Source organism: Miniopterus schreibersii, assembly GCF_964146895.1.
Source record: "Miniopterus schreibersii genome assembly, chromosome: X".
Classification (NCBI taxonomy): Eukaryota; Metazoa; Chordata; class Mammalia; order Chiroptera; family Miniopteridae; genus Miniopterus; species Miniopterus schreibersii.
The window spans coordinates 103,416,202-103,428,263 of NC_138104.1; the positions used below are offsets into that span (position 1 = coordinate 103,416,202).

The 12,062-nt window shown below is 40.1% G+C and overlaps 1 protein-coding gene across 6 annotated transcripts in view; it reads left to right on the forward strand.

Moving 5' to 3' along the window:
* MID1 (midline 1) overlaps positions 1 to 12,062 on the forward strand; it is a 532,380-nt gene that overhangs the window by 499,043 nt on the left and 21,275 nt on the right. For all 6 annotated transcript variants that reach the window (XM_081124834.1, XM_081124835.1, XM_081124833.1 and 3 more), the window contains 2 exons: positions 4,765 to 4,913; positions 11,051 to 11,178. In XM_081124834.1, coding sequence (XP_080980960.1) covers positions 4,765 to 4,913; positions 11,051 to 11,178 — 277 coding nt within the window. The remainder of the gene's footprint in view (positions 1 to 4,764; positions 4,914 to 11,050; positions 11,179 to 12,062) is intronic.

Consider the following 12,062-nt stretch of genomic DNA (forward strand, 5'->3'; position numbering starts at 1 on the left):
TTGAAGAAAAAAAGAGCATGGATGCCAACACCCTGAAAATCTGAGGTGCTGAGCAGAGAGGGCTAATATGGATTTAGTGCCCAGTGCGGATGCACAGGATGGTGGCTGGGCAGTCTGAGAACATTGAATCCAGAGAGGAGACAGTGAGGCCCTCTAACCAGCACTTGGAATTGGGGAGCTGGAGGAAGAACTGGCGGAATCATGGGGACCACAAAGGTGAATTTCACCTACTTCGTGAGTGCCTCCATCGTCTCTGGTGCCAATCACAAAGCCATTAGACCTAGTGGGAACAAGCTCACCACAAATCCTCTCACTGGGGAGGTTGCCAAGCAGGAGATGTTGTTGTACATTAGTACATACTGGTCATTCCTGCTCTCAGAACATTGTGCATTCTTTGAAATAAATAGTTCAACAGGCTTTATACTTATATGAACTGCACAGTCTCAAGCCATGAGATATCCCGGGAAAGAATTGTCTTATTTCTTCAGTAGTGGGGGATAAATTTCATGTCAACACATGAAAAGCTGATGGAAAATTCCAGATTAAGCAAATTATGCATTTTATGTTCAGACACAGATCTAAGATAGAAGGCCACAGCTAAAGAGATAAAGGGTCTTTATCTTCACTGCTTTTATGTACTCTAAATCTCCGAAATTTAAGATAATCAACTTGGGCCAAATGTTCCGGCTTTTCTTTAGCCTTATAGAGATGCTGAGTACAGGCCTCATTGTCAGTTCAGATACTTGTGTCAACTGAGGATCAATTGTTTGGACATAGCAATTTTGGAGTAGGAATCCTACATACATATAAAAGTATTTAAAATACATTTAAAGAAAAATAAAGGGCTACTTTTGAAAGCACACGTAAGGTATAATAACCAACCAATAAAATGACATAAATAGGTCTGTGTCCTCACTAAAAGGACATTCCAGCATACAGAATATTTCCATGATGAGTACGGAATGAACTGCAAAGATGACACTGTAACAAACACACTTCCCAAAGGACAAAAGAACAGTGCCGACTCAGAAAACTTTCCCCTGCAGCAGTAATACATACATACAGAGACTCTTCATATGCATCAGTATCTAGTTATTTCTTTTTAAAAAATCAAATTTCATCTTGTCAGATTTTTCAAATAATACGTTAAAGAGTGTTTTCTAATGAGGAAATTAGGATTTTGCTAAATGCTCAGTGTCTGATTCTGAAGTGCTATACCATGTAAAATAGTGTTTCACAGAGTGTGGTACAAATTGGTGCATTCAATCAGAATCATTTAAGTCAGCAACCTTTTTTTGTAAATGTCCTGGCCAGATTATAAATATTTTAGGCTTTGCCATATGGTCACTGTTGCAAGAGCTCACCTCTGCCCAGAGTTGTAGTGTGAAGTCAGCCATAGATGATTCATAAACAAGTGAATGTGGCAGTGTTCCAATAAAACTTCATTTACACGAACAGGGTTAGTGCTGGATATGGTCACAGCCATAGTCTGTGAACACCCAACTTGGAGCAGTGGTTTTCTCTCTTCTTTTTTTAATGAAACCTATAGTAAGAAACGCATATGACATCAAATCCGGCACAGACAGACACACACTCATGAAAACGTTTTATAAAACATAACTTGCCGTTTCTACCAGGAATGCACTCTACTACTCTTTTTCTCCTCCCCTCTCCTCCTCTATTTAGTTTTCTAAGTACTAGTCCTGCGCATACTAACGATTCATCACCTACAGATCAAAAAGCATTCCTTGCTTGTTAAAATGCTGATTCCTGCTGCTCTGCCAATTACAGCTCCTTACCTAGGATATTGGGGAGTGACCGCAAACAACTCATTTTTCTTTTAAAAAAAAAAAAGATCCCCAGCTGATTCTTGTGCACACTGGGTTTGAAAAGTTCCAGTCTGGTCCATTGGATGGAATTGTACACTGAACTAAAATTAAAATTATGCCAACAATTGTTTTCTGTAAAACATTCTCATATTTTCAAAGGACACTCTCATTTTAGCTTGCTTCAACTTGTGCATGATTTAGGACTTTTTTTCTCTTCCACTTATGTCACTTTTAATTTCCATATCATGACTGAAGAAAAGAAAGAAGAAAATGGAGTGCAAGCATAGTTACATCTGTAACCTGCGGTCACTAATAAACATACCAAAAGGATAGGTGGCTGGCATGAACTTATTCTAAGGGAATATTTTGACCTTATTTTTCTTTCATTAGAATTGTATTAAACACCTTCAATTCTGCCATGTAATTGAAAACATTCTTTATGTGTATAATTAAATATTCCATTTACTTGCTTTGTTCTAAGGACTCGAAGTTCTTTTTCCTTCCTCTGACAATTTCTTATGGATGTGTTCTCGTATCTTGAATTGGACTCTGCCTCTCTTAGCTTTACCTCTAGATATACTGATGTTAGAAGCTAAATTCTACTTGATGTAAAATAAGTGTTATTTTTATTCAACTAATGAACACAGTTAATCTGCTGCAGATGGTCACAATAATTATAAAGAGTTAAGTATTTTAGCAGGCTTAAGATCACATACTGTTTGCCCAAAAATTTTGACACTTCTTTCCTTAAATCTTTACTTTCAAGAATTTTTCTCTCTTGCCTGAAATCTTGTGGCTGCTGCCTCTCAATTCAGCATTCATTTCCTTTGTTTTCTGTAGTACAACATAGCTGGAATCGGACGTTCCTCTGAGGCCTCCAGCTCTGACATCTCCTTCCTTCCTTTTCTTCGATTAGACTTGCATGGGGATGATAATGATGACTTGGAGAAAGAAGGAATTTCTTGGAGTTAGCAGGAATTCTGGAGGAAGCCTGAGCCAGCCTTGTCTGGAAGACAGATGAACTGGCCTCCTCCCTACCCTTTCACCCAGGGCTGTTTTCCATTCCGGAATGATCATAAAGCTGGCCAAGACCTGTCCCAGGCTGTGTGGATGCGGGCACTGGGCGCACGGCAATTCCAATTAGCAGTCTAATTTTATCTTGGCTTCTGGCCAGAGGGCTTCATCTCACTGCACATTTCAAACACCAGAGCCAACGGTCAAGTGGGTTACGGTGGCCTTATCTTGGCCTGCCCCAGAGGTTATGGTCAATTACGTTTGAGGGTCGTTTTCAAGTAAGACAGAATCAGGAATTGGAATGGAGGCTGGAACCAAACATGTGTTTTTATCCCGACTGGGAAATGCTTATCAAAATAGTTCTTAGTTATCAAGTAAGCACAAAGTGCCTGGAAATGACGTTCCCAGTGAGGGGAAATGGCCCAGCTGTGCTTTTTTTGGCTTTCTCTCATCTGCTCAACAGGAAAAATATTAATCAATGGAAAAAATTCTCCTTTTCTGTTAATTTAACACGTGAGTTTTAGATAGTATGGGGAAATAGCAATACCTAATGTTTTTACATCACAATTTTTTTTTTGCAAGTTGGAAGTTTATTTCTTTCCCACATAAACAAAGTTTGGAGGCAAATTTCTAAGGCTGATGAAGCATCTCTGCTCTCATCAGGGACCGAGGCTCCTGCTTTGTAGCTCTGCCATTGATGTACCGCTCCCATCCTTTCCGTCTCTTCCTTCTTTACTCCCTCTAGGACTTGTTCCATTAATCATCTCCTCTCTTCTGCACCATCCCTCTCTTTTGAGGGAAGGACCTTATCCTGTAAGCATCCCTCCTTGTAATTACTCTTTTACTTACAGCTACCAACTTATTTCCACCCTAGTTCACCACACTTCTTTTTTTAAAATTTTATTTTTGTTTAAAATATTACCGATGTCCCTTTTTCTCCCCAATGACCCGTTCCACCCTGTCCCAGTCCCCCTCCCCACCATTGTCCGTGCCCTTGGGTTGTGCATATGTGCGTATAAATTCTTTGGTTACTCTCTCCCCCTCCACCCACCCACCCTCCTCCATCCCTCTGACATTTGTCAGTCTCATCTCTGCTTCCATGTCATTGAGTCTATTCTGTTCATGTTTATTAAGTTCTTTAGATTCCACGTATAAGCGAGATCATGTGATGTTTGTCTTTCTCTGCCTGGCTTATTTCACTCAGCATAATATTCTCCAGGTCCATCCATGCTGTCCCAAAGGGTACAAGATCCTCCTTCTTTACAGCTGCATAGTATTCCATGGTATGAATGTCCCACAGCTTTTTTACCCACTCATCTACTGATGGGCACTTGGGCTGTTTCCAGATCTTAGCTATTGTGAACTGTGCTGCTGTGAACACCGGGGTACGTGTATTCTTTCTGATTAGTGTTTCAGGATTCTTAGGATACATTCCTAGGAGTGGAATCACTGGGTCAATACATCACAATTTTATAATGTGGATTGCAAGGAACTTTTTAGAAAATGGCTTTCACTGAAGCCACACATTTGTGCCTCTAGAGATGTTTTAGTTTCTTGCTGGCACAGCTGAAAATTGAGGATCTTGCAGTAATTGTGTGTCGTAGGTGAGGGAAGAGGCCTGGTGACCCTCTGTAAGTTACCACTGAGCACACCTTTTCCCCCCATCAACAGGGAAGCAATTTGCAATTCAGTGTTTCCTCATAAAACAAATGAGCAACACTTCTCCAAGGAGATAAAGAATACCTAAGACAAGTCTCATAACAGATCGCCATATTTCGCTATCTGTCTATGCCTACTCTTTAAACTTTTATTGAAGGACGACTTACATACAACAAAATGCACATATCAGAAGGGTCCAGCCCCATGCATTTTCACTACGCCAGAGACACCAGTGTAACCCCTCTCCATGCTTTTGTTCAAGGTGATGAGACTTCGCAAGCTGGCTCAGCAGATTGCAAACTGCAAGCAGTGCATCGAGCGGTCAGCGTCCCTCATCTCCCAAGCGGAACACTCTCTGAAGGAGAACGATCATGCGCGGTTCCTCCAGACGGCTAAGAATATCACTGAGAGGTGAGTGAGTGCGGGGCTGCTGCGAAGTTCTCAGCTGCTGAGCTTCTGTGTCTGGGGTGTGATTGGTTGGCCTTGCCCTGGCCTTGCTTTTGTTTTCATTTTCAAGGCTGAGTACCAGACAGAACAGGCACTTTGAGTTGCTTTGTTCCAGCTGAAGATGCTTCGTTTTGACATGTCAAAGCCTTTTCAGTAGCAGCCTGGAGTTCAAGGCCTTTGAAACAAGAGTCCACCAGTTAGAAAGAATAAAATCTGCCTGCTTTTAGGGGGGGAAAGTTTATGATGGCACACAACCAGCATGCATTGTGACCCTCAGACCTGATCTTATCATACATTTGATAGTAAAGAATCAGAAAGAAGGAAAAACGTAAAAGGGAATCTTTTCTTCCATCTCAAGGCTCATCTATTGGAGGAAAATGGCCCAGGTAGCGTTCTCTGTTAGACCTATTTTTATTGGGTTGAGTGGCTTCACCTCTACTGAAAAGGTCAAGGTCAACTCACATGGGAGAGAAATTATCAACCTCATACGTCCTGCTTTTAAAATACCCTCTTTTCCAGGATAGGCAACATACAAATGATGCTATGTGAATGTTTAGTTCGTTAGTAAAAGTGGCATGGTCAGTGCTCCTTCAGTACGTGTACTTGATCAGCTTAAAAATTAACTGGCCTCGCCCTGGCCGGTGTGGTTCAATTGGCTGAGCATTGTCCCATGCACCAAAAGGTTGCTGGTTCGATTCCCCATCAGGTTACAGGTTCAATCCCTGGTCAGGGTGCCTGCAGGGGGCAACCGATCGATGTCTCTCACATCAATATTTCTATCTCTTTCCCTTCCTCCTCCTTCCTCTCTAAAAAAATAAAAAATTAATTAAAAAAAAAATTACAGGCCTTCACTGCTGCAGACACCTATAGTGATTCTAGTGGAGCCAAAAAAAAACACCTAACACCACCTTTGTGACATCTTCAATCAATGCCAATGGCCTTGACTTTTTATTCATTCTAATTTTCACAGTCAACTGCCCCTTATACAAAGCAGTAGTAGAATCCTATCACTAGAAGACCCCAGATAGCTCCTTCGTGCTGGTCTTTCTCCTATAGCAGGAGTCTGCAAACTTCTGTAAAGGACCAGACAGTAAATACTTTCAGCTATGCTGATTGTAAGGTCTCAGTCACAACTACTTGACTCTGCCATTGTAGCTCTACAACAGCCTATATAGATAATATGGAAATGAATGGACGTGGCTGTGTTCCAATAAACCATTTATCAAAAACAAGCAGCAGGCTAGATTTGGCCCGGGAGCTGTACTTTGCCTACCGTTGCCCTAGGAAAAAAAATACCATCTTAGGACCTGAATTTCTTCAAGGAAGGAGAAAGAAAACTAACATTTATTAAGTGCTTGCTTATGTTGGACACTGTGCTAATTCTCAAAATATCACATAGAGGTAGGCATGGATATTTTCATTTTCACCATTCTTTCAATGAAAGCAATAATGTACAGTATTTTTACAAGCCTCGTTTAGTATCCAGCCAGCTTCATTGTGATATTTGTTATATTTGAGAAAATTCCCTTCCGCAGTGGTTAGATACTTGTCTCTTCCAAAGCACGAGGGTAAGAGCTCACTATCATCCCTTTTATATCCTGAGAATGATCCTCTGTAAGAGAAGCCAGTTTCTTTCCTCATGACTCCTAGGCTCCAAGTGTTTGTGTTCGTGCTCATATCTGGACTGCATCCAGTCGCTTTATATTCATCTGAAAATTAAAAACTGCAAACAGCACTAGTACTCATGTACTCAGGGCACGCTACTAGACAGCGATTACACTTATGTCATGATTTCCAACTGAGATCCATGAGTACTTTTCCTCCAACTATAAATCATGGGATACCCAGATGAAGTGGCTACTATGAGCTGCATTTCTCAGCAATCCCTAAAAATTAGATCAAGTATAATGAAAAACATCTCACCTAGCGCGGGAAGACAATAATGACCTCATAACAGTTAAGATTGAACATTCTGAAAGAAGGCCTGCATTTGAAGTACAACACAAGTGCCTGCACACCCATGTGCGGTCTCCCTCACATACAGCAGGTCGTATCTGGTCCCAGTCAGCTCTACCTATAACAAGGCCATTCATCAAGAATGGAAGCATGACTGATTTCTCTTTCTACAAGTGAGTTGGATCATACACTATATTCTCAAGCCTCACTCGTGTGTAGTTCTGGGTGTGATTATCTGCAAACTTTTATAAATTTAGGTTAAATAAGCAAAACTATTCACTAAATCCAGGCATAAGAAAGTGGGCCTACTACTTATGAGAAGCCTAAACCACCATCAAGTCTGAATACACAGTGCCTGTAAAAACGTGCCAGGAGTCTTTCCCTCTGTTTCTATATCCCCGCTCTCTTCGTCTCTATTTGTCAATCCTCTTGGTCAATTTCTGAGCCTTTCTCTTTTTCCAGCAACTGAAATGCAGTAAAAGGGCACTGGGCTTGGACTAGGAGTTGGGAAAACTGGGTTCAAATCCCAGCTCTGCCACTTCATAACTGTGATTCTTTGGATTTATTCATGAGTTGTTTTCTACTTAGAAAACTGGGCTCATAATAGCTACTTCTGTCAGTAGCTGTGATAACATTGCTAATGACTCTTAAGTAAGAACAGGCCTTAAGCATCGTAGATATTCCTTAATGTTTGTTGGATTTATGTTTTCACGTTTCGGTATGTCAGTAAGATCCTTCCTTGCATTTCTTTATTTTAGTGCTGGTCTCTGTCTGTCTTTGTTCTTCAACAGTTAATGTTCTCTAGCATGTGACTTCTTGGTTCTCTGCTTCATATTGTGTCTACCTTGGGCTTTGGTGCCTGCATACTTCTAAGTCACCTTTACTTTTCTGTTGAAGGGTGGAAAGCCCAGAACAAACTTTTAATGCTGCAGGCCTTCCTAAAGTCAGTCTTGGACGCTACTTTTCTTCATTATTAAATCACTAAGACTAGATTCACCTACAAGCTGCATCAAACTGAAAGGTTTTCAATTCAGAAACATCAAAAAAACCCAAAAGGAGAGAGAGCCTTAAGCTTTACATTGTAGGAGACGCATGTGCTTTGGAATCACATGCTTGGCTCTGTGCTATTGCTTAGTAGTGACTATGGATAGCACTGGGCTGCTCCTTAACACCTGTGAGTAGTTCTGCTCATAAGCTCCCAGCAGGCAGGACCCACAGCCATCTTGTTTTCACCACTGTAGCCTCAGCACATAGCAAACTGCATGACATCAATGAGTGAGTGAACAAATCTATAAAACAGAGCTGATTATTCCTACCTAGTATGGTTGTTGGAGGGAAGAATGAAATAATGCAGTAAAAATATTAGCCCAGCTCCTGTCACAAGTTGAGCATGCAACAAATGCTAATTCCCTTCCTTCCCACTCATTATATGGATGCCAGTGGGTTGTACCACATACCATATTCTCAAACCACACTAATATATAGGTCTTTGGTATGATTGTATATGTATCTTTATAAAATTACATTAAATAAATAAGCAAAACTCTTCACTAAATCCAACAGAAGAAAGTTGGCCTACTTATGATAAATCTAAAATTAAAACCACTCATAGTAGCAAATTATCAAGCTGCGACACAATGCCCTTATTTGCCCCAATATATTAAGAGCTTAACACACATACCCACAAACATGCAAACACATGTGCATGTACACACAGAGATCCATGAGTGTAAAAGCAAGGAATTGAGAAAGTGGTATTTTGGCAATTTATCTGAAAGGCCAGAAGATGGGCAACAAGGATTTGGGGAATAAAAACACAGCCTAAAATGTTGAATTTGGCAGATGTCCTCTTGCCTGTCACTCCAATTAAGAATTTGAAATTGTAGCCAAAGATAAATATATTTCCTTTCATCAAAAAATGTGTTGGTGTTAAAAGCTACAGTAATCTCCAAAGAGTCTTGCTGTCAGTCTTTGCCTCTCAGGTTTAGGATCTTCCAGCCTTTCCATTCCTGCTCCCCAAAGTTCCTACCATCCAATGGCAGGCATTTTTAACAGTGTCTCTTTGACCAAAGCATGTTTTATTTAATTGTTTGTGGACCATAGAACCAGGAGAAACTTAGGAATGAAATCTATTTTGGATGAGCCTTAACAGAGGCTTCTGCCACTGGATGGAAAAAGTGCTAAAGCAAGATTATCCATTCAAAGCAATTGAGATCCTCTAGCCTGTTGAGCACAAGATCTGTGTCACAAGTGCACCGGAGGGAAATGCAGTAGAAAGTTAGGTGCTTATTTCATGATAACGCATTCCAATTCTCCCTACTGGACATCATGAAACAGAATTTTTATTTTTATTTGAGTTCAATTGGCACTATAACATTTATTTGTTTTAATTTTATTTTTCAGTTAGAGTTTACATTTAATTATGTTGTATTAGTTTCAGGTGTATAACATTTCTTTTAACTTGTCTACACTGTTGCAAATATTTTGGGCTCTTCACTACATGGCATATTTTAAGGATTTAGTATTTGTCGAATATTTGTTGAACAATTCTATGATCTCTCTGAGTTTTAAAGAGTTTTTGTGTTTATGGGTCATAAGGAAAGCATTTTTAAAAAGTTTTTATTGATTTTTAGAGAGAGGAAGGGAGAGAGAGAGAGAGAGAAACATCGATGTGAGAGCAAAACATTGATTGGCTGCCTCCTGCACGTCCCCTACCCAGGATCAAGCCTGCAACCTTTCAGTGCATGGGACAACACCCAACCAACTGAGCCACACCAGCCAGGGCAGGAAAGCATTTTTAAAATACACTTTGACCATCTGTGAAAAAAATGCCTAACAACTATCCCTTTATCCATTAGTTTCAATTAGCAGTTGTTAGTCACAATAATTAGCCTAATTCCCTTGGGTGGAATATTTAGCAAACAAAATCACAGCTCTGTTATTCACTGCTTCTTAGTGAAAGGGTCAGGTGGTGAGTTTAGATTCTCCACTCACATTCAAATACTTGAAACTCTTCTTTTGGATCCCAATGTCATTTTGACTTTTTTCTCTCTACTTCTTTCCCACCACAGCACTGAAAATGTGCCAGAAATTATAGAAACTTTCAAGTTGCATATAGAAATGCAATCATAGAAACTTTATTTCCAAAGATTTTGAGCATTTTACAGGTGTAAGTTATTTTTATTGAAATGAAATTTGCCTAACAAAATTAACCATTTTAATATACACAATTCAATGGCATCTAGTACATTCACAGCATTGTACAATTACTATCTCTTCTCAAGTTCCAAACTACTTTCATCACCCCACAGCCATAAGCAGTCATTCTGCATTGCTCCCTCCCCCAGCCCCTGGCAACCACCAGTCTGCTTTTTATCTCTGTGGGTTTGCCTATTGTGGACATTGGTACTTACTAATACCTTGCTATATGGTTTATAAATGAGAAGTCTAACTAGCACTCCTCAATGAAGAGGAGAAACAGTGCATCCATTGGGGGAATTTGTGAGGAAGCTCATGAATATTTTCCATGCCATCTGCTGGGAATATGGTACAAGAAAATGAACACAAGGAGAATGAAAACGAGCCGGACAAAAAGTCCTTTTTTAATGTTTATTTTAGAGAGAGGCTAGTAATTGATTAAACTAATCCAATATCTGGAAACATTCTTTTTTAATCTTTACTTTGCCTTTTATGCAGTTTGAAATTTGGGAGACTCCTCTTTGAAGTGGAGCAGAGTCGAGTCTGAAAGGAACAAACAGTTTCCCAGACATATGTGTGAAGAAATGCCTGCAGCTATGTGCTTCTAGCTGGGATTAGATGTGATGGGGCCAGGCTGTTAAATACACAACAACATGAAATATGAATATTCTTTTGCCTCCACGGGGAGGGCTTTTCCCCCCTCGATAGTAAAATGGAAGAGGGAAGCCATTCTGCTGTTTTTCCACTTCCCTTGCCTTTTCTTTAAACTGGAGTTCATTTGTGTTGTGTCACTGTGTTGTGCTGTTCCCAGAGTCTTTTTAAGGCTCATGTGTAAAAACAACACTATTTTTAAATGATATTTCTTCTCCGTAATTTTTTTCATTCTTATGCAGGTATAGTGAAAGCCATCTTGACATTTCTAAAAAGTTGTTTTGTTTAAATTACAGAGTCTCCATGGCGACTGCATCGTCTCAGGTTCTAATTCCTGAAATCAACCTCAACGACACATTTGACACCTTTGCCTTAGATTTTTCCCGAGAGAAGAAATTGCTAGAATGTCTGGATTACCTTACAGGTATTGTCTTTGTGTGTTTGGGTTTTTTTAATGTTGTGTATATTCAGTGAAACAAATACTTTGGCACCAGATCCATTCCCTAAAAACCAGAGATGTAGGCTTCTGATTTAGGAGTGGAGTCTAATATTCCCGGAAACGATTTCCAGCCCTTTTTTTCTTCAACCAAAACAACATAGTCCAAGACTAATTGGGGATACAGGAAAAAAGAGAATGTTGATCATTAAAAGCATACTTAGCACCATTTCCCTCACTCTCAGAGTGTGGGTAACACAAATAATAGCCTTGTTGGTCATGAAAGAGATGCATAGGGTAGCATGGCTATTTTCCATTTCATGTCAGTGTGGCATCTCACTCTACAGTGCTTTTGCAGAGAAAAAATGATAGCTAACTTTGATAGCTAACATCACCCTCCTCCAGCTCTTTGTATTCACAACCTTGTTTAATCAACGTAAGTTTGAATTGAGGTAGAATATTATAATCCTCATTTTGCAAACGATGGGGGTCATTCATCTTGCTGGAGGTCAGATAGCTAGGGAGTAGCAGAAGCAGGATTTGGCTCCAAAGACCTCTGCTCTTTCTAGTAAAAGACTGAATTTCATCTTGGCAAAGGTCACCATGGCAAAATCCTCCAAATCACGTTTGAATTCCTTGGGCCGTGTTTCAATCCTGTGCTTTCTGATAGGCATGATTGGCCGGGGGGGGGGGGGGGGGGGGGGGGTAAAGCTTAAAAACCCAAAGCAACAGCAATAAAAGAGAACCTCAGGCTACTCCTATTCCTAACCATGCTTCCAAATTTTTATTTGCTGTTAACCTCTAAAGTGGGAACTGAAAACATTTGCTAGCAGAATGCGGACTGTTTAGACGACCTTGTTTGTGTTAGCCGA